At 45.8% G+C, this 24,561-nt stretch overlaps 1 protein-coding gene across 1 annotated transcript in view; it reads right to left on the bottom strand.

Annotated features, from left to right (window-relative positions):
* slmapa (sarcolemma associated protein a) overlaps nucleotides 1-24,561 on the bottom strand; it is a 190,915-nt gene that overhangs the window by 142,129 nt on the left and 24,225 nt on the right. The window contains 1 exon segment of the mRNA XM_045223708.1: nucleotides 1,685-1,832. Coding sequence (XP_045079643.1) covers nucleotides 1,685-1,832 — 148 coding nt within the window.

The raw sequence follows: 24,561 nt of genomic DNA, 5'->3' as shown, positions 1-24,561 counted from the left end.
ACTGGCGCTAAGTCTGCTGTAGCTACTGGCGCTAAGTCTGCTGTAGCTACTGACGCTAAGTCTGCTGTAGCTACTGGCGCTAAGTCTGCTGTAGCTACTGCCGCTAAGTCTGCTGTAGCTACTGACGCTAAGTCTGCTGTAGCTACTGACGCTAAGTCTGCTGTAGCTACTGACGCTAAGTCTGCTGTAGCTACTGACGCTAAGTCTGCTGTAGCTACTGACGCTAAGTCTGCTGTAGCTACTGACGCTAAGTCTGCTGTAGCTACTGGCGCTAAGTCTGCTGTAGCTACTGACGCTAAGTCTGCTGTAGCTACTGACGCTAAGTCTGCTGTAGCTACTGACGCTAAGTCTGCTGTAGCTACTGGCGCTAAGTCTGCTGTAGCTACTGGCGCTAAGTCTGCTGTAGCTACTGACGCTAAGTCTGCTGTAGCTACTGACGCTAAGTCTGCTGTAGCTACTGACTCTAAGTCTGCTGTAGCTACTGACGCTAAGTCTGCTGTAGCTACTGACGTTAAGTCTGCTGTAGCTACTGACGCTAAGTCTGCTGTAGCTACTGACGCTAAGTCTGCTGTAGCTACTGGCGCTAAGTCTGCTGTAGCTACTGGCGCTAAGTCTGCTGTAGCTACTGGCGCTAAGTCTGCTGTAGTTACTGGCGCTAAGTCTGCTGTAGCTACTGGCGCTAAGTCTGCTGTAGCTACTGACGCTAAGTCTGCTGTAGCTACTGACACTAAGTCTGCTGTAGCTACTGACGCTAAGTCTGCTGTAGCTACTGACGCTAAGTCTGCTGTAGCTACTGACGCTAAGTCTGCTGTAGCTACTGACGCTAAGTCTGCTGTAGCTACTGACGCTAAGTCTGCTGTAGCTACTGACGCTAAGTCTGCTGTAGCTACTGACGCTAAGTCTGCTGTAGCTACTGACGCTAAGTCTGCTGTAGCTACTGACGCTAAGTCTGCTGTAGCTACTGACGCTAAGTCTGCTGTAGCTACTGGCGTTAAAGGCGTGATTCAGAAATTAGGGAGATAGATTTTTTAAATTAGACAACAATGGATTCACTTTTTCAATGCAAGTGTTATCAAGTTTCACATTGGATTTATTAACTACAAAAAGGTAAGACGTGTTTTTATTTAAATTCTGGTGGCCGCTCTGCACACACAAGCTTGTTAGCTAGCTTGTTAGCTAGCTCTGGTCCAGCTCTCAAACTGCAGGCGGTATTATGTGTAATGTAACGGAACTGAGAGTCATGACCAAGGGCTAGCTCTGGTCCAACGTTAGCTAAGCCAACTCAATGAAGTTCAAGTACATTCAAAGTTCCTTCACAGAAGCCTCTCCTCCGTAGGTATAATTCTGATAATGCATGTCATAACAACAAGATGCCCAGCGCTTGATGCCCAGCGCTTCATGCCCAGCGCTCTCCTCACCCGCCAAATGTCAGTCGCATATTACACTACCCAATGGATACATAGCAAGCTGCTCTACCCGATGGTGAATTTTTTTTTTTTTTAAAGTAGATTTCAGAGGTTTAAAAATGAACGTTTTATGGGTTCGAACCGGTTCCGAACTTTATTTTGCTGGTCGGAACAGTGGAACGGAACAAAAAAAAATATATGGGGTCTTTCCAACTCTGATGTGTACTAACCATACACATTGTTGTGTACCATATACCTGACATCATTGTTGTGTGTACCTTTGCGCGTGTTCTCTGTGACGTCGACCCCGAACTGGATGGTGTCACCAGAGAGGACCTCACAGGGGGGGCTTTCCTCGGACCCCCGGCTCAGACGCTGGCTGTTGATGAACGTCCCGTTACTGCTCTTAGTGTCCTGGAGGTAGAACTGCAGGAAACACAGAAATACACTGTTACTCTACGTCAGTCAACACCATAGTAACCCCAGCTAAATACACCGGTACTCTACGTGAGTCAACGCCATAGTAACCCCAGCTAAATACACCGGTACTCTACGTCAGTCAACACCATAGTAACCCCAGCTAAATACACCGGTACTCTACGTGAGTCAACGCCATAGTAACCCCAGCTAAATACACCGGTACTCTATGGTAGTCAATACAGGAAAATACAACAGGGTATATAATAGGGGTGTAACGGAGCACATATTCGTACCAAACCATTCAGTACAGGGAACCCGAATGAATAAAAAATATATACACTACCAGTCAAAAGTTTAGACACCTACTCATTCAAAGGTTTTTCTTTATTTTTACTATTTTCTACATTGTAGCATAATAGTGAAGACATCAAAACTATGAAATTAAATATGGAATCATGTAGTAACCAAAAAAAGTCTTAAACAAATCAAAATATATTTTAGATTTGAGATTCTTCAAAGTAGCCACCCTTTGCCTTGATGACAGCTTTGCACACTCTTGGCATTCACACAGCTTCCAGGAGAACAGATGTAGACTAAACCAACAGGCTGTTCACACAGCTTCCAGGAGAACAGATGATGTAGACTAAACCAACAGGCTGTTCACACAGCTTCCAGGAGAACAGATGTAGACTAAACCAACAGGCTGTTCACACAGCTTCCAGGAGAACAGATGATGTAGACTAAACCAACAGCCTGTTCACACAGCTTCCAGGAGAACAGATGATGTAGACTAAACCAACAGGCTGTTCACACAGCTTCCAGGAGAACAGATGATGTAGACTAAACCAACAGCCTGTTCACACAGCTTCCAGGAGAACAGATGATGTAGACTAAACCAACAGGCTGTTCACACAGCTTCCAGGAGAACAGATGATGTAGACTAAACCAACAGGCTGTTCACACAGCTTCCAGGAGAACAGATGATGTAGACTAAACCAACAGGATGTTCACACAGCTTCCAGGAGAACAGATGATGTAGACTAAACCAACAGGCTGTTCACACAGCTTCCAGGAGAACAGATGTAGACTAAACCAACAGGCTGTTCACACAGCTTCCAGGAGAACAGATGTAGACTAAACCAACAGGCTGTTCACACAGCTTCCAGGAGAACAGATGATGTAGACTAAACCAACAGGCTGTTCACACAGCTTCCAGGAGAACAGATGATGTAGACTAAACCAACAGCCTGTTCACACAGCTTCCAGGAGAACAGATGTAGACTAAACCAACAGGCTGTTCACACAGCTTCCAGGAGAACAGATGATGTAGACTAAACCAACAGGCTGTTCACACAGCTTCCAGGAGAACAGATGTAGACTAAACCAACAGGCTGTTCACACAGCTTCCAGGAGAACAGATGATGTAGACTAAACCAACAGGCTGTTCACACAGCTTCCAGGAGAACAGATGATGTAGACTAAACCAACAGGCTGTTCACACAGCTTCCAGGAGAACAGATGATGTAGACTAAACCAACAGCCTGTTCACACAGCTTCCAGGAGAACAGATGATGTAGACTAAACCAACAGGCTGTTCACACAGCTTCCAGGAGAACAGATGATGTAGACTAAACCAACAGGCTGTTCACACAGCTTCCAGGAGAACAGATGATGTAGACTAAACCAACAGGCTGTTCACACAGCTTCCAGGAGAACAGATGTAGACTAAACCAACAGGCTGTTCACACAGCTTCCAGGAGAACAGATGTAGACTAAACCAACAGGCTGTTCACACAGCTTCCAGGAGAACAGATGATGTAGACTAAACCAACAGGCTGTTCACACAGCTTCCAGGAGAACAGATGATGTAGACTAAACCAACAGGCTGTTCACACAGCTTCCAGGAGAACAGATGATGTAGACTAAACCAACAGCCTGTTCACACAGCTTCCAGGAGAACAGATGATGTAGACTAAACCAACAGGCTGTTCACACAGCTTCCAGGAGAACAGATGTAGACTAAACCAACAGGCTGTTCACACAGCTTCCAGGAGAACAGATGATGTAGACTAAACCAACAGGCTGTTCACACAGCTTCCAGGAGAACAGATGATGTAGACTAAACCAACAGCCTGTTCACACAGCTTCCAGGAGAACAGATGATGTAGACTAAACCAACAGGCTGTTCACACAGCTTCCAGGAGAACAGATGATGTAGACTAAACCAACAGGCTGTTCACACAGCTTCCAGGAGAACAGATGATGTAGACTAAACCAACAGGCTGTTCACACAGCTTCCAGGAGAACAGATGATGTAGACTAAACCAACAGGCTGTTCACACAGCTTCCAGGAGAACAGATGTAGACTAAACCAACAGGCTGTTCACACAGCTTCCAGGAGAACAGATGATGTAGACTAAACCAACAGGCTGTTCACACAGCTTCCAGGAGAACAGATGTAGACTAAACCAACAGGCTGTTCACACAGCTTCCAGGAGAACAGATGATGTAGACTAAACCAACAGGCTGTTCACACAGCTTCCAGGAGAACAGATGTAGACTAAACCAACAGCCTGTTCACACAGCTTCCAGGAGAACAGATGTAGACTAAACCAACAGGCTGTTCACACAGCTTCCAGGAGAACAGATGATGTAGACTAAACCAACAGGCTGTTCACACAGCTTCCAGGAGAACAGATGTAGACTAAACCAACAGGCTGTTCACACAGCTTCCAGGAGAACAGATGATGTAGACTAAACCAACAGGCTGTTCACACAGCTTCCAGGAGAACAGATGATGTAGACTAAACCAACAGGCTGTTCACACAGCTTCCAGGAGAACAGATGATGTAGACTAAACCAACAGCCTGTTCACACAGCTTCCAGGAGAACAGATGATGTAGACTAAACCAACAGGCTGTTCACACAGCTTCCAGGAGAACAGATGATGTAGACTAAACCAACAGGCTGTTCACACAGCTTCCAGGAGAACAGATGATGTAGACTAAACCAACAGGCTGTTCACACAGCTTCCAGGAGAACAGATGTAGACTAAACCAACAGGCTGTTCACACAGCCTCCAAGGGAACAGATGATGTAGACTAAACCAACAGGCTGTTCACACAGCTTCCAGGAGAACAGATGATGTAGACTAAACCAACAGGCTGTTCACACAGCTTCCAGGAGAACAGATGTAGACTAAACCAACAGGCTGTTCACACAGCTTCCAGGAGAACAGATGATGTAGACTAAACCAACAGCCTGTTCACACAGCTTCCAGGAGAACAGATGATGTAGACTAAACCAACAGGCTGTTCACACAGCTTCCAGGAGAACAGATGATGTAGACTAAACCAACAGGCTGTTCACACAGCTTCCAGGAGAACAGATGATGTAGACTAAACCAACAGGCTGTTCACACAGCTTCCAGGAGAACAGATGATGTAGACTAAACCAACAGCCTGTTCACACAGCTTCCAGGAGAACAGAGGTAGACTAAACCAACAGGCTGTTCACACAGCTTCCAGGAGAACAGATGATGTAGACTAAACCAACAGGCTGTTCACACAGCTTCCAGGAGAACAGAGGTAGACTAAACCAACAGGATGTTCACACAGCTTCCAGGAGAACAGATGATGTAGACTAAACCAACAGGCTGTTCACACAGCTTCCAGGAGAACAGATGATGTAGACTAAACCAACAGGCTGTTCACACAGCTTCCAGGAGAACAGATGTAGACTAAACCAACAGCCTGTTCACACAGCTTCCAGGAGAACAGATGATGTAGACTAAACCAACAGGCTGTTCACACAGCTTCCAGGAGAACAGGGTCCTGTTCAATAGGCACCAAACCGAACAACACTGAGGCAACAAGTGATTAACTGGATTTGTCCAATAAGAAATGTTAATTTTTATTTTCTGCTGCAAAACATCTGAAAACATTTTATGTTATGTGCCCCAATGAACACAACCCGGGCTGCTGTGGATTTAACACCATCCTCCTGACCTCAGAGGCCTCACTTCTACAAACAGCCTTCGAAACATCCATCAAAACACTGCCTAGATCACACATCTGCAATTATTCCATCAGGCAGTACACCTCCCTCCCTCCCTCCCTCCCTCCCACCCACCTCCGCAGTTCTCCCAATGAGCCACAGTCCCCTCCTCTCCTTCACCTCTCCTTCCTCCACCTCGTCTTCCTCCTCTCCCCCCCCTCCAGCTCCTCCTCTCCCCGCCCACCCCCTCTAACTCCTCCTCTCACCCCCTCCCCCTCCTCCTCTCCTAGCCAATCAGGATAGAAAATAAAACAGAGTAGCAGCAGAGTACGTGAAGAGTGTGTGTGTGTGTCTGTGTGTGGCATCAATATGTGTATGTCGTGTGTGTGTGTGTGTGTGTGTGTGTGTGTGTGTGTGTGTGTGTGTGTGTGTGTGGCATCAATATGTGTATGTCGTGTGTGTGTGTGTGGCATCAATATGTGTATGTCGTGTGTGTGTGTGTGTGTGTGTGTGGCATCAATATGTGTATGTCGTGTGTGTGTGTGTGGCATCAATATGTGTATGTCGTGTGTGTGTGTGTGGCATCAATATGTGTATGTCGTGTGTGTGTGTGTGTGTGTGTGTGAGTGTGGCATCAATATGTGTATGTTGTGTGTGTGTGTGTGTGTGAGTGTGGCATCAAAATGTGTATGTTGTGTGTGTGTGTGTGTGTGTGTGTGTGAGTGTATGTCGTGTGTGAGTGTTGAAGTGTCAGTGTGGTATGTGTGAGTGTGCGGGTAGAGTCCAGTGCAGATTTTTTTAAAGGGGGTCAAAGCAAATAGTCCTGGTGGCCATTTTATTAACTGTTCCGCAGTCTTATGGCTTGGGGGTAGAAGCTGTTCAGGAGCATTTTGGTCCTAGATTTTGCGCTCTGGTACCGCTTGCCGTGTTGTAGCAGAGAGAACAGTCGATGACTTGGGTGGCCGGAGTCTGACATTTTTCTTCGGCCTTCCTCTGACACCGCCTGGTATAGAGGTCCTGGATGGCAGGGAGCTCAGCCCCAGTGATGTACCTGGACGTATGCACTACCCAATGTAGAGCCTTACGATCGGGATGCCAAGCAGTTGCCATACCAAGCGGTGATGCAGCCAACTTGATAAAGCTGCAGCAAGATGTATTTTCAAATGCAACACCTCATGTCCAGAGATGGGTTTGGGCTTCCAGAGTAGCACCCTCTGACAACTGTTTATTCAATGAACTATAGAGAAGTCCTTTCTTCTTCCATCAGAGACCAGAGAAAGACGGCACCACAGGGCTGCAGTCAACCTCTAGAAAACAACCTTACATGACTGCCACTGGTAGTGCTGCTCCTTCTGGTCCCCATGGTTACTGAAACGACCTCTGTCTCCACGGAAACAACTACCTGTTGCCAGTGAACAACAAGCTAGACATGTCTGTCTGCTTTCCACCCAACAGAGACTTAGACAGTACACTGCACAAGGGGCAAGGACACACACACAAACACGTCAGATTGCCTCACTGCACGACTCAACACAGCTCCAGAGAAGAGCTCAAATCAGAAGGAGTGGGGTCTGTCGCTCTGATAGAAGAATTTGTATGTGTAAAGTAAAGAAAGAAAGTGTTTCCACCCCGCCGATACTGTATAAATGTGTAAACTGTGTTAGTGTTATAAAGACAATAAAACCACTAAACAGGGAAGATGGGTAGAAACTGTTGGAGACGAACATTCCATAGTAAGGGGGGGGGGACCTAGAAACTGTTGGAGACGAACATTCCATAGTAAGGGGGGGACCTAGAAACTGCTGAAAGAAACATTCTATACTGTGGAAAGTCACAGGCCGCCTAAAGGTGGGCGGAGCAAAGTTCCTTTGTGTGGACGCATATATAAAGCCTGTGTGTGTTTTTAGCGCCAGAGATCTCATGAATAAAAAGACGGACCTATTGCAGAACGGGACTTTGTTTAATTCATTATTAAACCAGAGCCTTACACCCTCTGGGAATTATTCAAAGCTTGAGTGATAGTTGAGTTCAACCATTGAGATAACAACATTCTCGTGACAGGGTCTCCGTAGGTTATCAGAGGGAGTGGGTCTGTGGGTCTCCGTAGGTTATCAGAGGGAGTGGGTCTGTGGGTCTCTGTAGGTTATCAGAGGGAGTGGGTCTGTGGGTCTCTGTAGGTTATCAGAGGGAGTGGGTCTGTGGGTCTCTGTAGGTTATCAGAGGGAGTGGGTCTGTGGGTCTCTATAGGTTATCAGAGGGAGTGGGTCTGTGGGTCTCCGTAGGTTATCAGAGGGAGTGGGTCTGTGGGTCTCCGTAGGTTATCAGAGGGAGTGGGTCTGTGGGTCTCCGTAGGTTATCAGAGGGAGTGGGTCTGTGGGTCTCCGTAGGTTATCAGAGGGAGTGGGTCTGTGGGTCTCCGTAGGTTATCAGAGGGAGTGGGTCTGTGGGTCTCTGTAGGTTATCAGAGGGAGTGGGTCTGTGGGTCTCCATAGGTTATCAGAGGGAGTGGGTCTGTGGGTCTCCGTAGGTTATCAGAGGGAGTGGGTCTGTGGGTCTGTGGGTCTCCGTAGGTTATCAGAGGGAGTGGGTCTGTGGGTCTCCGTAGGTTATCAGAGGGAGTGGGTCTGTGGGTCTCCGTAGGTTATCAGAGGGAGTGGGTCTGTGGGTCTCCGTAGGTTATCAGAGGGAGTGGGTCTGTGGGTCTCCGTAGGTTATCAGAGGGAGTGGGTCTCTGTAGGTTATCAGAGGGAGTGGGTCTCTGTAGGTTATCAGAGGCAGTGGGTCTGTGGGTCTCCGTAGGTTATCAGAGGGAGTGGGTCTGTGGGTCTCCGTAGGTTATCAGAGGGAGTGGGTCTGTGGGTCTCCGTAGGTTATCAGAGGGAGTGGGTCTGTGGGTCTCTGTAGGTTATCAGAGGGAGTGGGTCTGTGGGTCTCCGTAGGTTATCAGAGGGAGTGGGTCTGTGGGTCTCTATAGGTTATCAGTGAGCTGTCCTGCACCTATAGTGGTTCGCAGGAGCACTGCATTGCTGTGTGGTGTTGTAGTGTACTGTGTGTTATGGTGGTGTTCTGAGGTAAAGTCGTGCTGTGTGGTGTTGTAGTGTACTGTGTGTTATGGTGTGTTCTGAGGTAAAGTCGTGCTGTGTGGTGTTGTAGTGTACTGTGTGTTATGGTGTATTCTGAGGTAAAGTCGTGCTGTGCGGTGTTGTAGTGTACTGTGTGTTATGGTGTGTTCTGAGGTAAAGTCGTGCTGTGCGGTGTTGTAGTGTACTGTGTGTTATGGTGTGTTCTGAGGTAAAGTCGTGCTGTGCTGTGTTGTAGTGTACTGTGTGTTATGGTGTGTTCTGAGGTAAAGTCGTGCTGTGCGGTGTTGTAGTGTACTGTGTGTTATGGTGTGTTCTGAGGTAAAGTCGTGCTGTGCGGTGTTGTAGTGTACTGTGTGTTATGGTGTGTTCTGAGGTAAAGTCGTGCTGTGCGGTGTTGTAGTGTACTGTGTGTTATGGTGTGTTCTGAGGTAAAGTCGTGCTGTGCGGTGTTGTAGTGTACTGTGTGTTATGGTGTGTTCTGAGGTAAAGTCGTAGCTGTGCGGTGTTGTAGTGTACTGTGTGTTATGGTGTGTTCTGAGGTAAAGTCGTGCTGTGCGGTGTTGTAGTGTACTGTGTGTTATGGTGTGTTCTGAGGTAAAGTCGTGCTGTGTGGTGTTGTAGTGTACTGTGTGTTATGGTGTGTTCTGAGGTAAAGTCGTGCTGTGCGGTGTTGTAGTGTACTGTGTGTTATGGTGTGTTCTGAGGTAAAGTTGTGCTGTGCGGTGTTGTAGTGTACTGTGTGTTATGGTGTGTTCTGAGGTAAAGTCGTGCTGTGCGGTGTTGTAGTGTACTGTGTGTTATGGTGTGTTCTGAGGTAAAGTCGTGCTGTGTGGTGTTGTAGTGTACTGTGTGTTATGGTGTGTTCTGAGGTAAAGTCGTGCTGTGTGGTGTTGTAGTGTACTGTGTGTTATGGTGTGTTCTGAGGTAAAGTCGTGCTCTGCGGTGTTGTAGTGTACTGTGTGTTATGGTGTGTTCTGAGGTAAAGTCGTGCTGTGTGGTGTTGTAGTGTACTGTGTGTTATGGTGTGTTCTGAGGTAAAGTCGTGCTGTGTGGTTGTATGTGTTGTGTCAGGAACTCCCTAAAAATACTATTAGCATTCCAAAAGGGCCGCAAACTCCACATGCAGGCATTAACATTGATTGAACTTTGCTTCTCTCCCCCCCTAACAACTGCCCTAACAACTGTTACTAAGGAGGAGGATAAGGTGCCCTAACAACTGTTACTAAGGAGGAGGATAAGGTGCCCTAACAACTGTTACTAAGGAGGATAAGGTGCCCCAACAACTGTTACTAAGGAGGATAAGGTGCCCCAACAACTGTTACTAAGGAGGAGGATAAGGTGCCCAACAACTGTTACTAAGGAGGAGGATAAGGTGCCCCAACAACTGTTACTAAGGAGGAGAATAAGGTGCCCCAACAACTGTTACTAAGGAGGAGAATAAGGTGCCCTAAGAGCTGTTTATACAGAGTTTATATCTGTAACAACCATATGATGACATGCCAGATCTTCTCCCATCAGTCCAATAGGAAAAATACAAACTATTAAAGGGATACTTAGGGATTTTGGCAACGAAGCTAATAATCTACTTCCCCCAGAGTGAGATGAACTTGTGGATACCATTTTTATGTCTGTGAGTAGTTTGAAGGAAGTTGCTAAATAGCATAACGTGCAAGCGCTAACTAGCATTAGCGCAATGCCTGGAAGTCTATGGTAAGTGATAGCATGCTATTAGATACTATAGACTTCGTCACGAAACAACCTCTAACTTCCTTCATACTGGATGCAGAGACATAAAAATGGTATCCACGAGTTCATCTGACTCTGGGTGAAGTAGATAAAGTGATACTTTGGTCTCTCATTACCACATTGTGAAGTGTTACAGGGTTTCATTGCCAGACACTGCACAATCACAGGCAGACAGAATGTGCATCCCAAATGAAACCCTATAATGTGACCTACAGGCCCTCGTCAAAAGTAGTGCACTATATAGGGAACAAGTTGCCATTTGGGACACAAAAACAGATAAATGTTTCCAATTAAAAACAGAGGGGGAAAATATTTTGGGTTAAAATTAGGTCTGACCCCATTTAGACGACTGGTTGATTGCTGGTCGAACATTTTTTTTTTGGGGGGGGGCATACGAGACGGATTCGCGCCCGTCCTTCTCAGTGGACTAATCCATTGCGGAGGCCGCGGGGATGGCACAGTCCATCACTCTAAGACAGGCATCGGCAATGTAAGGCTACGAGAGTGTTTGCCTTGGCACGCCAAGCAATTTTATAAAAATGGAGAAAGTGAAATTGCATTGGTTTCCCATAAATTGCTACTGCTTCGGACATGACACCGTTTGTGTGTTCCTTAGGTCAGTGTGAAGGTAATGTGTCTTGGGTTAAAATTAAAATGTTGAGTCAAGAAGGGGAGAGTGGTTTAGATGCACAAGGCGTGTCCCTCTCTTCAGAATGTGCTCTCACGCCAATTCGTGAACATTTGTTTGTAAAAAAAGAAAACTGAAGCGCTAAGCACAGGCAAAATCCCAAAGGAAAACCTGGTTCAGTCTGCTGTCCACCAGACACTGGGAGACTAGAGGAAAACCTGGTTCAGTCTGCTGTCCACCAGACACTGGGAGACTAGAGGAAAACCTGGTTCAGTCTGCTTTCCACCAGACACTGGGAGACTAGAGGAAAACCTGGTTCAGTCTGCTGTCCACCAGACACTGGGAGACTAGAGGAAACCCTGGTTCAGTCTGCTGTCCACCAGACACTGGGAGACTAGAGGAAAACCTGGTTCAGTCTGCTGTCCACCAGACACTGGGAGACTAGAGGAAAACCTGGTCCAGTCTGCTTTCCACCAGACACTGGGAGACTAGAGGAAACCCTGGTTCAGTCTGCTTTCCACCAGACACTGGGAGACTAGAGGAAACCCTGGTTCAGTCTGCTTTCCACCAGACACTGGGAGACTAGAGGAAAACCTGGTTCAGTCTGCTTTCCACCAGACACTGGGAGACTAGAGGAAAACCTGGTTCCGTCTGCTTTCCACCAGACACTGGGAGACTAGAGGAAAACCTGGTTCCGTCTGCTTTCCACCAGACACTGGGAGACTAGAGGAAACCCTGGTTCCGTCTGCTTTCCACCAGACACTGGGAGACTAGAGGAAACCATGGTTCAGTCTGCTGTCCACCAGACACTGGGAGACTAGAGGAAAACCTGGTTCAGTCTGCTTTCCACCAGACACTGGGAGACTAGAGGAAAACCTGGTTCCGTCTGCTTTCCACCAGACACTGGGAGATGAATTCACCTTTCAGCAGGACAATACCCTAAAACACAAGGCCAAATCTACTCTGGAGTTGCTTACCAAGACAGTGAATGTTCCTGATTGCCCGTTTTACAGTTTTGACTTACATCTGCTTGAAAACCTATGGCAAGATCTGAAAGTGGTTGTCTAGCAATGATCAATAACCAATTTGACAGAGCTTGAAGAACTTTGAAAATAATAAATGGGCAAATGTTGCACAATCCAGGTGTGGAAAGCTCTTAGAGACTTACCCAGAAAGACTCACTGCTGTAATGGCTGACAAAGTTGATTCTAACATGTATTGACTTCGTGGGTGGAATATTTATCTAAAATCAAGAGTATTTTTTTTCATGTTTTTTTTTTTTCATGTTTTTTTTTCAACTGTTAGATTCCTTCCGACGTTTTTTTTGGGGGTAGATAGTTGACAAAAAATTACAATGATAAGCATTTTAATCCCACTTTGTAACAAAATGTGGAAAAAGGGGTGTGAATACTTTCTGAAGGCAGTAGAACTTCTAAATCTGCAACCATAACTTCAAATGACTTTTCAAAGGACCAAAGAGCCTAGAGGAAAAGTCTGATTGTCAACGAACGCTAATTCCTTGATGACCGAATTGCGCATTGCAAATATTCAAAGTCTGAACTATTTAAATACCTGGTTGACATATCCATTCTTGCATTGGCATTTACTGGTAGATATAATAACTTCTAAAATCTTTCATACCGCTGCACGCAACAACCAGCTATTTGAGAGCTAGGCTACGTGTGTGCAGCACTCTCTCTCTGCAGGACAGATTATCTATAGCTATCCATATCTACGCTTATCAAAAATATAAAATGCAACATGTAAAGTGTTTCATGAGCTGAAATTAGTTTCATTAGCGCAAAAAGCTTATTTCTCTCAAATTTTGTGGACAAATTTGTTTACATCCTTGTTAGTGGGCATTTCTCCTTTGCCAAGAAAATACATCCACCTGACAGGTGTGGCATATCAAGAAGCTGATTAAACAGCATGGTCATTACACAGGTGAACCTTGTGCTGGGGACACTAAAAGGCCACTCTAAAATGTGCAGTTTTGTCACACAACACCACAGATGTCTCAACCGTAGACCACGTGTAACCATGCCAGCCCAGGACCTCCACATCCGGCTTCTTCACCTGCGGGATCATCTGAGACCAGCCACCCGGACAGCTGATGAAAAATGTAATGGGTCTAGACAGCTGCCCTGGGGAATTCCTGATTCTACCTGGATTACGTTGGAGAGACTTCCATTAAAGAACACCCTCTGTGTTCTGTTAGACAGGTAACTCTTTATCCACATCATAGCTGGGGGTGTAAAGCCATAACACATACGTTTTTCCAGCAGCAGACTATGATCGATAATGTCAAAAGCCACACTGAAGTCTAACAAAACAGCCACCCCAATCTTTTTATCATCAATTTCTCTCAGCCAATCATCAGTCATTTGTGTCAGTGGTGTGCTTGCTGAGTGTCCTTCCCTGGGAAACTGAGGGCCCAGAATAGTTGATACAATGTTGCAAAGCCAGACCCAGTTGGTACAAGTTTGTTTCAGACAGGCAGAGTTGATTTATTATTCATTTACAGGGTGATGTGTTTTTCTTGTGGTATTGCAAAGTGTCCTTGTGTTCTATAATGGCACTATAAAACCAATGTATTATCATTGATTATCTCTGCATGGAGTGGTATTGGTAGTGGTATTCATATTAACTGCAGTCCAATTACAGGAGAGGAGGGTAACTACAACATTGAGACAGAGAGAAAAACAGAGGGACCCAAGGAGAGGAGGGAGGAAGGAGGAAGGAGAGGGTCATAGGAGGATGTGAGTTTGCTGTTGCCGTGACTACCATACAGGGCCGGGAAAGAGCAGCAGCTGGGGGGTTTGGATCTCAGTTGGGTGCAGAGGGGAGTGGTAAGGCAGGGGCTTGCTGTTCGGATGTTATGGATCTCAGTTGGGTGCAGAGGGGAGTGGTAAGGCAGGGGCTTGCTGTTCGGGGGTTTGGATCTCAGTTGGGTGCAGAGGGGAGTGGTAAGGCAGGGATTTGCTGTTCGGATGTTATGGATCTCAGTTGGGTGCAGAGGGGAGTGGTAAGGCAGGGGCTTGCTGTTCGGATGTTATGGATCTCAGTTGGGTGCAGAGGGGAGTGGTAAGGCAGGGGCTTAATGTTTGGGGGTTTGGATATCTATCACCATGATACAGTACTACGTGGAGATGTAGCCTTGATTTGAAATTAAGATAGTGAAGACATTCTGGCACAACATGAAGAAAAATGCTCCACTTCTTTGGTACATTGTGCGCATTGGGAAAGTATTAAGACCACATGACTTTTTCCACATTTTGTTGAGTTACAGCCTTATTCTAAAATTGATTAAATTGTTTTTTCCCCCCACCTCATCTACACAAAATACCTCAATGACAAAGCAAAAACAGTTTTAGACATTCTTGCAAATGTATGCAACATAAAAAACAGAAATACCTTATTTACATATGAATTCAGACAGTTTGCTATGAGACTGGAAATTGACCTCAGATGAATCCTGTTTCCATTGATCATTTTTTAGATGTTTCTACAACTTGGAATCCACCTCTGGCAAATTCAATTGATTGGACATGATTTGGAAAGGCACACACCTGTCTATATAAAAGGTCCCACAGTTGACAGTGCATTTCAGAGACCAAGCCATGAGGTTGAAGGAATTGTCCGTAGAGCTCCGAGACAGGATTGTGGGGAGGCACAGATCTGGGGAAGGGTACCAAAAAATGTCTGCAGCATTGAAGGTCCCCAAGAACACAGTGACCTCCATCATTCTTAAATGGAAGAAGTTTGGAAGCACCAAGACTCTTCCTAGAGCTGGCCGCCCGGCCAAACTGAGCAATCGGGGGAGAAGGGCCTTGGTCAGGGAGGAGACCAAGAACCCAATGGGTCACCCTGACAGAGCTCCAGAGTTCCTCTGTGGAGGTGGGAGAACATTCCAGAAGGACACCAATCTCTGCAGCACTCCACTAATCAGGCCAGACGGAAGCCATTCCTCAGTAAAAGGCACATGACAGCCCGCTTGGAGTTTGCCAAAAGGCACCTAAAGGACTCTCAGACCATGAGAAACATGGTCTGATGAAAACAAGATTGAACTCTTTGGCTGAATGCCAAGCATCACGTCTGGAGGAAACCTGGCACCATCCCTACGGCGAAGCATGGTGGTGGAAGCATCATGCTGTAGGGATGTTTTTCAGCGGCAGGGACTGGGAGACTAGTCAGGATCGAGGAAAAGATGAACAGCGCAAAGTACAGAGAGATCCTTAATGAAACCCTACTCCAGAGTGCTCAGGACCTCAGACTGGGGCGAAGGTTCACCTTCCAACAGGACAACGACCCTAAGCACACAGCCAAGACAACGCAGTAGTGGCTTCGGGACAAGTCGAAGCATTCTGCAGTGATACGCCATCCCATCTGGTTTGGTCTTAGTGGGACTATCATTTGTTTTTCAACAGGACAATGAACCAACACACCTCCAGGCAGTTTAAGGGCTATTTTACCAAGAAGGAGAGTGATGGACTGCTGCATGAGATGACCTGGCCTCCACTATCCCCCGACCTGAACCAATTGAGATGGTTTGGGACGAGTCAGACAACAGAGTGAAGGAAATGCAGACAACAAGTGCTCAGCATATGTGGGAACTCCTTCAAGACTGTTGGAAAAGCATTCCAGGTGAAGCTGGTTGAGAGAATGCCAAGTGTGCGCAAAACTGTCATCAAGGATACGGGTGGCTATTTGAAGAATCTCAAATATAAAATATATTTTGATTTGTTTAACACTTTGGTTACTACATGAATCCATGTGTGTTATTTCAGTTTTGATGTCTTCACTATTTTTCTACAATGTAAAAAATAATAAAAATAAAGAAAAACCCTTGAATGAGTAGGTGTGTCCAAACTTTAGACTGGTAGTGTAGGTCCTGGATGGCAGGAAGCTTGTAATGGGGAGTATGCACTACCCTCCACCTTACGGTCGGATACCGAGCAGTTGCCATACCAGGCGGTGATGCAACCGGTCAGGATGCTCTCGATGGTGCAGCTATTGAACTTCTTGAGGATCTGGGGACCCATGCCATATCTTTTCAGTCTCCTGAGGGGGAAAAGGTGTTGTCGTGCCTTCTTCACGACTTTCTTGGTGTGTTTGGACCATGATAGTTTCAAGTTCCTTGGTGTCCACATCACCAACAAACTATCGACCCGCTCCACTACAGCCCCTTCGATGTGAATGGGGGCGTGTTCGGCCCTCCTTTTCCTCTAGTCCACAATCAGCTCCTTTGTCTTTCTCACGTTGAGGGAGAGGTTGTTGTCCTGGCACCACACTGCCAGCTCTCTGACCTCCTCCCTATAGGCTGTCTCATCGTTGTCTGTGATCAGGCCTACCACCGTTGTGTCATCAGCAAACTTAATGATGGCGTTGGAGTCGTGCTCGGCCACGCAGTCGTCGGAAAACAGGGAGTACAGGAGGGGACTGAGCACGCACACCTGAGGGGCCCCCGTGTTGAGGATCAGCGTGGCAGATGTGTTGTTGCCTACCCTTACCACCTGGGGGCGGTCCGTCAGGAAGTCCAGGATCCAGTTGCAGAGGGAGGTGTTTAGTCCCAGTGTCCTTAGCTTAGTGATGAGCTTTGTGGGCACTATGGTGTTGAACGCTGAGCTGTAGTCAATGAACAGCATTCTTACATAGGTGTTCCTTTTGTCCAGGTAAGAAAGGGCAATGTGGACTGCGATTGAGATTGCCTCATCTGTGGATCTGTTGGGGCGGTATGCGAATTGGAGTGGGTCTAGGGTTTCTGGGATGATGGTGTTGATGTGAGCCATGACCAGCCTTTCAAAGCACTTCATTGCTACCGACGTGAGTGCTACAGGGAGGTAGTCATTTAGGCAGGTTACCTTCGCTTTCTTGGGCACAGGGCTACGGTGATTTGCTTGAAACATGTAGGTGTTACTAACTCGGTCAGGGTGAGGTTGAAAATGTCAGTGAAGACACTTGCCAGTTGGTCCGCGCATGCTCTGAGTACACGTCCTGGTAATCCGTCTAGCCCCGCGGCCTTGTGAATGTTGACCTGTTTAAAGGTCTTGCTCACATCGGCTACGTAGAGCGTGATCACACAGTCGTTCGGAACAGCTGGTGCTCTCATGCATGCTTCACTTTTGCTTGCCTCGAAGCGAGCACAAAAAGGCATTTAGTTCGTCTGGTAGGCTCGCCTCACTGGGCAGCTCGCGGCTGCCTTTCCCTTTGTAGTCTGTAATAGTTTTCAAGCCCTGCCACATCCGACGAGCGTCAGAGCCGGTGTAGTACGATTCAATCTTAGCCCTGTATTGATGCTTTGCCTGTTTGATGGACGGTCTGAGGGCATAGCGGGATTTCTTATAAGCTTCCGGATTAGTGTCCCACTCCTTGAAAGCGGCAGCTCTAGCCTTTAGCTCGGTGAGGATGTTGCCTGTAATCCATGGCTTCTGGTTGGGATATGTACGTACGGTCACTGTGGCTACGACATCGTCGATGCACTTATTGATGAAGCCGGTGACGTCATCTGACCACTTCCGTATTGATCGAGTCACTGGTACTTCCTGCTTTAGTTTTTACTTGTAAGCAGGACTCAGGAGGATAGAATTATGGTCAGATTTCCCAAATGGAGGGCGAGGGAGAGCTTTGTATGTGTCTCTGTGTGGAGTAAAGGTGGTCTAGAGTTTTCTTTTCCTCTGGTTGCACATGTGACATGCTGGTAGAAATGAGGTAAACCGGAGTGAAGTTTGCCTGCATTAAAGTCCCCTGCCACTAGGAGCGCCGCTTCTGGATGAGCATTTTCTTGTTTGCTTAGAGACTGTAGCATCAACAGCTCGTTGAGTGAGCTCTTTTCAGTCATAAGAGATGGTAGCATATACAGCTCGTTGAGTGCGGTCTTAGTGCCAGCATCGGTTTGTGGTGGTAAATAGACGGCTACGAAAAATATGAACTCTTGGTAAATAGTGTGGTCTACAGCTTATCATGAGGAACTCTTCCTCAGGCGAGCAATACCTTGAGGCTTCCTTAATATTAGACATCGGGCACCAGCTGTTATTGACAAATAGACACACATCCCCGCCCCTCGTCTTACCAGACGTAGTTGTTTTGTCCTGCCGACGCATGGAAAACCAAGTCAGCTGTATATTATCCGTGTCGTCGTTCAGCCTCTACCAAACATAAGATATTACAGTTAATGTCCCGTTGGTATGATAGTCTCGAACGGAGATCATCCAGTGATTGCACGTTGGCCAATAGAACAGATGGTAGAGGAGGGTTACCCACACGCCGACGAATTCTCACAAGGCACCCCGACCTCCACCCCCTCAATTTCCGTATTTTCTTCATGCGAATGACGGGGATTTGGGACTGGTCTCGGAGAAGCAGTATATCCTTCGCGTCGGACTCATTAAAGAAAAATTCTTAGTCCAGTTCAAGGTGAGTAATCGCTGTTCTGATATCTAGAAGCTCTTTTCAATCATAAGAGACGGCAGCAGCAACATTATGTACAAAATAAGTTACAAACAATGCGAAAACACAAAATGGCACAGTTGGTTAAGAGCCCTGTAAAACGGAAGCCATCCCCCTCCGGCGCCATTATTCATTCCCTGCAGAGAAAAATGGGAGAAACTCCCCAAATACAGGTGTGCCAAGCTTGTAGTGTCATACCCAAGAAGAGTCGAGGCTGTAATCACTGCCAAAGGTGTTCAACAAAGTACTGAGTAAAGGGTCTGAATACTTATGTAAAAGTGATATTATTTATATGAATGTGCTAAAAAGGCTGTAACGTCACAAAATGTGGAAAAAGTCAAGGGGTCTGAATACTTCTGAATATCAGAAGAGATGGCCAGAAGTAGAGTATAGGATGTAGTATATAGGATGTAGTATAGTATATAGGATGTAGTATAGGATGTAGGATAGGATGTAGTATAGGATATAGTATAGGATATAGTATAGGGTATAGGATGTAGTATAGTATAGGATATAGGATGTAGTATAGGATATAGTATAGGATGTAGTATAGGATTTAGGATGTAGTATAGGATATAGTATAGGATGTAGTATAGGATTTAGGATGTAGTATAGGATATAGGATGTAGTATAGGATATAGGATATAAGATGTAGTATAGGATATAGTATAGGATGTAGTATAGGATGTAGTATAGGATGTAGTATAGGACATAGGATGTAGTATAGGATATAGGATGTAGTGTAGGATATAGGATGTAGTATAGGATATAGTATAGGATGTAGTATAGGATATAGGATGTAGTGTAGGATGTAGTATAGGATAGGATATAGTATAGGATATAGGATGTAGTATAGGATATAGGATGTAGTATAGGATATAGGATGTAGTATAGGATATAGTATAGGATGTAGTATAGGATATTGTATAGGATGTAGTATAGGATATAGGATGTAGTGTAGGATGTAGTATAGGATAGGATATAGTATAGGATATAGGATGTAGTATAGGATATAGTATAGGATGTAGTATAGGATATAGGATGTAGTGTAGGATGTAGTATAGGATAGGATATAGTATAGGATATAGGATGTAGTATAGGATATAGGATGTAGTATAGGATATAGGATGTAGTATAGGATGTAGGATGTAGTGTAGGATATAGTATAGGATATAGTATAGGATATAGGATGTAGTGTAGGATGTAGTGTAGGATGTAGTATAGGATATAGTATAGGATATAGTATAGGATGTAGTATAGTATATAGGATATAGTATAGGATATAGTATAGGATATAGGATAGGATATAGGATATAGTATAGGATATAGTGTAGTATGTAGTATAGGATATAGGATATAGTATAGGATATAGGATAGGATGTAGTATAGGATAGGATATAGTGTAGGATGTAGTATAGGATATAGGATATAGTATAGGATATAGGATGTAGTATAGGATGTAGTATAGGATATAGGATATAGTATAGGATATAGTATAGGATGTAGTATAGGATATAGTATAGGATATAGGATATAGTATAGGATATAGTATAGGATGTAGTATAGGATATAGTATAGGATATAGGATATAGTATAGGATATAGTATAGGATGTAGTATATTATATAGTATAGGATATAGTATAGGATATAGGATATAGTATAGGATATAGGATATAGTATAGGATGTAGTATAGGATATAGTATAGGATATAGTATAGGATGTAGTATAGGATGTAGGATGTAGTATAGGATATAGTATAGGATATAGTATAGGATGTAGTATAGGATATAGGATGTAGTATAGGATATAGTATAGGATATAGTATAGGATATAGTATAGGATATACATGTAGCAGGGAACAGTAACAGACATGTATGTTAACATAACTGCTAGTGCAAGTGACGTGAGATTTGGTTCTGATTTACGAGATGTAATGAACAAGTAATCTATGGCAGACTGACAAATTACTAGATTCATGTGTGTTTGTGTGTGGAAACATTAAAATGCTAGATCCACTGCATTAGTCAGCTCATGATCAACAGCCCACCTGACAGTAAATAAAAAAAAATGATAGCTCGTTTTCACTCTGGCCACACTAAATAATTCCAGTCTAAGGCTCTTTCTCAATATTTCCTGATTCCTCACGTCCCGCCTCCTGAAACCGCATTGGTGGAGAAGACCCAATGGTCCCTGATCTTATCCCACAAATTGGTCTTTTGACCAATCGGATCAGTTCTCCAGCCCATAATTGGGCTGTGTGTAAACGCAGTTCAAGTCCTTTTCCACTGACCTTCTCCAAAAGCAAGGAATAGCGATTAAATTGATTAAGAGCCACTAAATCTACTCAGACCAACTCCAGTAACACTCCAATCTGAAACAGTCTGACACCACAGTCCTGTTTTCTTCTGTCTTGACAGTTTCCACTACAATAGCCAAGGTTCTTCCATTAGACCGTGATGGGAGCCTGGCAGTACATCTGATCGTCTTCCCTCTGCACTCTCTCCTCTAAAACGTAGGACATGATTCTGGAAAAAGGATATAGCTCAGGTTTAATAGGAGTTGACACAGTCCTCCCTCCTTCCATATGCCCAAACTCATGAGCTAGCCTACATCCTCTCCATTTTGGATGGAATTTATACACAGATACTCCTCCCCAGGTGACTGAATGAGAAAACATGTTGTCATTCACAGCAGTCACCTGCTAGAGGCTGGTCCAGGACACGACAGGGTAGCAGGCAGCTAGAGGCTGGTCCAGGACAGGACAGGACAGGGGCAGCTAGAGGCTGGTCCAGGACAGGACAGGGGCAGCTAGAGGCTGGTCCAGGACAGGACAGGGGCAGCTAGAGGCTGGTCCAGGACAGGACAGGGGCAGCTAGAGGCTTGTCCAGGACAGGACAGGGGCAGCTAGAGGCTGGTCCAGGACAGGACAGGGTAGCAGGCAGCTAGAGGCTGGTCCAGGACAGGACAGGACAGGGGCGGCTAGAGGCTGGTCCAGGACAGGACAGGGGCGGCTAGAGGCTGGTCCAGGACAGGACAGGGGCGGCTAGAGGCTGGTCCAGGACAGGACAGGGGCGGCTAGAGGCTGGTCCAGGACAGGACAGGGGCAGCTAGAGGCTGGTCCAGGACAGGGGCAGCTAGAGGCTGGTCCAGGACAGGACAGGGGCAGCTAGAGGCTGGTCCAGGACAGAACAGGGTAGCAGGCAGCTAGAGGCTGGTCCAGGACAGGACAGGGGCAGCTAGAGGCTGGTCCAGGACAGGACAGGGTAGCAGGCAGCTAGAGGCTGGTCCAGGACAGGACAGGGGCAGCTAGAGGCTGGTCCAGGACAGGACAGGGGCAGCTAGAGGCTGGTCCAGGACAGGAAAGGGGCAGCTAGAGGCTGGTCCAGGACAGGACAGGGGCAGCTAGAGGCTGGTCCAGGACAGGGTAGCAGGCAGAACGTGTGTATTATGAAGCACTAACACACACACACACACACACAACCTGCTCATTATCAAACAGACTGCTGTGTGCTTGGGTGTGTGTGTGTTTGCATATGTACAGACCGAAAGTCGGCTGGTACACGGAGGTTAACGCAACATGGTTGCTTCAACATGTTCTGTCCCATGTCCTTTCTGCTAAATTGGTTTTGTTTTTCCCTTCAGCTAATTGGTTAGGTTAGGAGTTCCACACAAACACACTGTGCCAGCATGCCAACTCCTTGTCACTCATTCTCATGCCAACAGCAGAGGAGGAGTTAAGAACAAACCGTTCAGATCTGGGACCAGGCTAAACAACCCAGAGAGAGAGATCAGATCAGGGACCAGGCTAAACAACCCAGAGAGAGATCAGATCTGGGACCAGGTTAAACCACACAGAGAGAGAGATCAGATCTGGGACCAGGTTAAACCACACAGAGAGAGAGAGAGATCAGATCTGGGACCAGGCTAAACCACACAGAGAGAGATCAGATCTGGGACCAGGCTAAACAACCCAGAGAGAGAGAGATCAGATCTGGGACCGGCTAAACAACCCAGAGAGAGAGAGATCAGATCTGGGACCAGGCTAAACAACCCAGAGAGAGATCAGATCCATCTACCAACCTTCACAGGAGCAGAAGAACCCCTTGACTGTTACAGGCAGAATTTTAAATGCATTGAGATTTTTTTTGTCACTGACCTACACACAATACCCCATAATTTTAACAAATTCATAAAAAAGCCAATAAATATTCAACCCCTTTGTTATGGCAAGCCTAAATAAGCTCAGGAGTAAAAAGTTGCTGTGTGAAAGTGTTTAACCCATAACAGTCTAAGCTATATGGAATAGTTTTAAAAAGGTCATACCAAGGATCATTTCGCCATTTGATTTAGAATTTTAAGACCCATTGAAGTACAAAAAAAAGAAAAATAGATTTTAAAAAATAAAATAAAAATGGTCTTACTGCTATTATCCCATACAAACGCATTGAATAACAGATTCACTACATGGAACAGATAGTCCCCCAAAAAATATCAAAAGGAAGTTTGTTCTGAAGTGTCTGTCCTATATCTAAGAGAAATAAGAAAGATCAGGAAAAAGTATTTAGTCAGCCACCAATTGTGCAAGTTCTCCCACTTAAAAAGATGAGAGAGGCCTGTAATTTTCATCATAGGTACACGTCAACTATGACAGACAAAATGAGGGGGAAAAAATCCAGAAAATCACATAGTAGGATTTTTAATGAATTTATTAGCAAATTATGGTGGAAAATAAGTATTTGGTCACCTACAAACAAGCAACATTTCTGGCTCTCACAGACCTGTAACTTCTTCTTTAAGAGGCTCCTCTGTCCTCCACTCGTTACCTGTATTAATGGCACCTGTTTGAACTTGTTATCAGTATAAAAAGACACCTGTCCACAACCTCAAACAGTCACACTCCAAACTCCACTATGGCCAAGACCAAAGAGCTGTCAAAGGACACCAGAAACAAAATTGTAGACCTGCACCAGGCTGGGAAGACTGAATCTGCAATAGGTAAGCAGCTTGGTTTGAAGAAATCAACTGTGGGAGCAATTATTAGGAAATGGAAGACATACAAGACCACTGATAATCTCCCTCGATCTGGGGCTCCACGCAAGATCTCACCCCGTGGGGTCAAAATGATCACAAGAACGGTGAGCAAAATCCCAGAACCACACGGGGGGACCTAGTGAATGACCTGCAGAGAGCTGGGACCAAAGTAACAAAGCCTACCATCAGTAACACACTACGCCGCCACAGACTCAAATCCTGCAGTGCCAGACGTGTCCCCCTGCTTAAGTCCAGGCCCGTCTGAAGTTTGCTAGAGTGCATTTGGATGATCCAGAAGAGGATTGGGAGAATGTCATATGGTCAGATGAAACCAAAATAGAACTTTTTGGTAAAAACTCAACTCGTCGTGTTTGGAGGACAAAGAATGCTGAGTTGCATCCAAAGAACACCATACTTACTGTGAAGCATGGGGGTGGAAACATCATGCTTTGGGGCTGTTTTTCTGCAAAGGGACCAGGACGACTGATCCGTGTAAAGGAAAGAATGAATGGGGCCATGTATCGTGAGATTTTGAGTGAAAACCTCCTTCCATCAGCAAGGGCATTGAAGATGAAACGTGGCTGGGTCTTTCAGCATGACAATGATCCCAAACACACCGCCCGGGCAACGAAGGCGTGGCTTCTTAAGAAGCATTTCAAGGTCCTGGAGTGGCCTAGCCAGTCTCCAGATCTCAACCCCATAGAAAATCTTTGGAGGGAGTTGAAAGTCCGTGTTGCCCAGCGACAGCCCCAAAACATCACTGCTCTAGAGGAGATCTGCATGGAGGAATGGGCCAAAATACC

Source organism: Coregonus clupeaformis, chromosome 12 (assembly GCF_020615455.1).
Source record: "Coregonus clupeaformis isolate EN_2021a chromosome 12, ASM2061545v1, whole genome shotgun sequence".
Lineage (NCBI taxonomy): Eukaryota > Metazoa > Chordata > Actinopteri > Salmoniformes > Salmonidae > Coregonus > Coregonus clupeaformis.
Note: the sequence above shows the minus strand (reverse complement) of the source record. Positions and strands in the feature narration are given on the sequence as shown.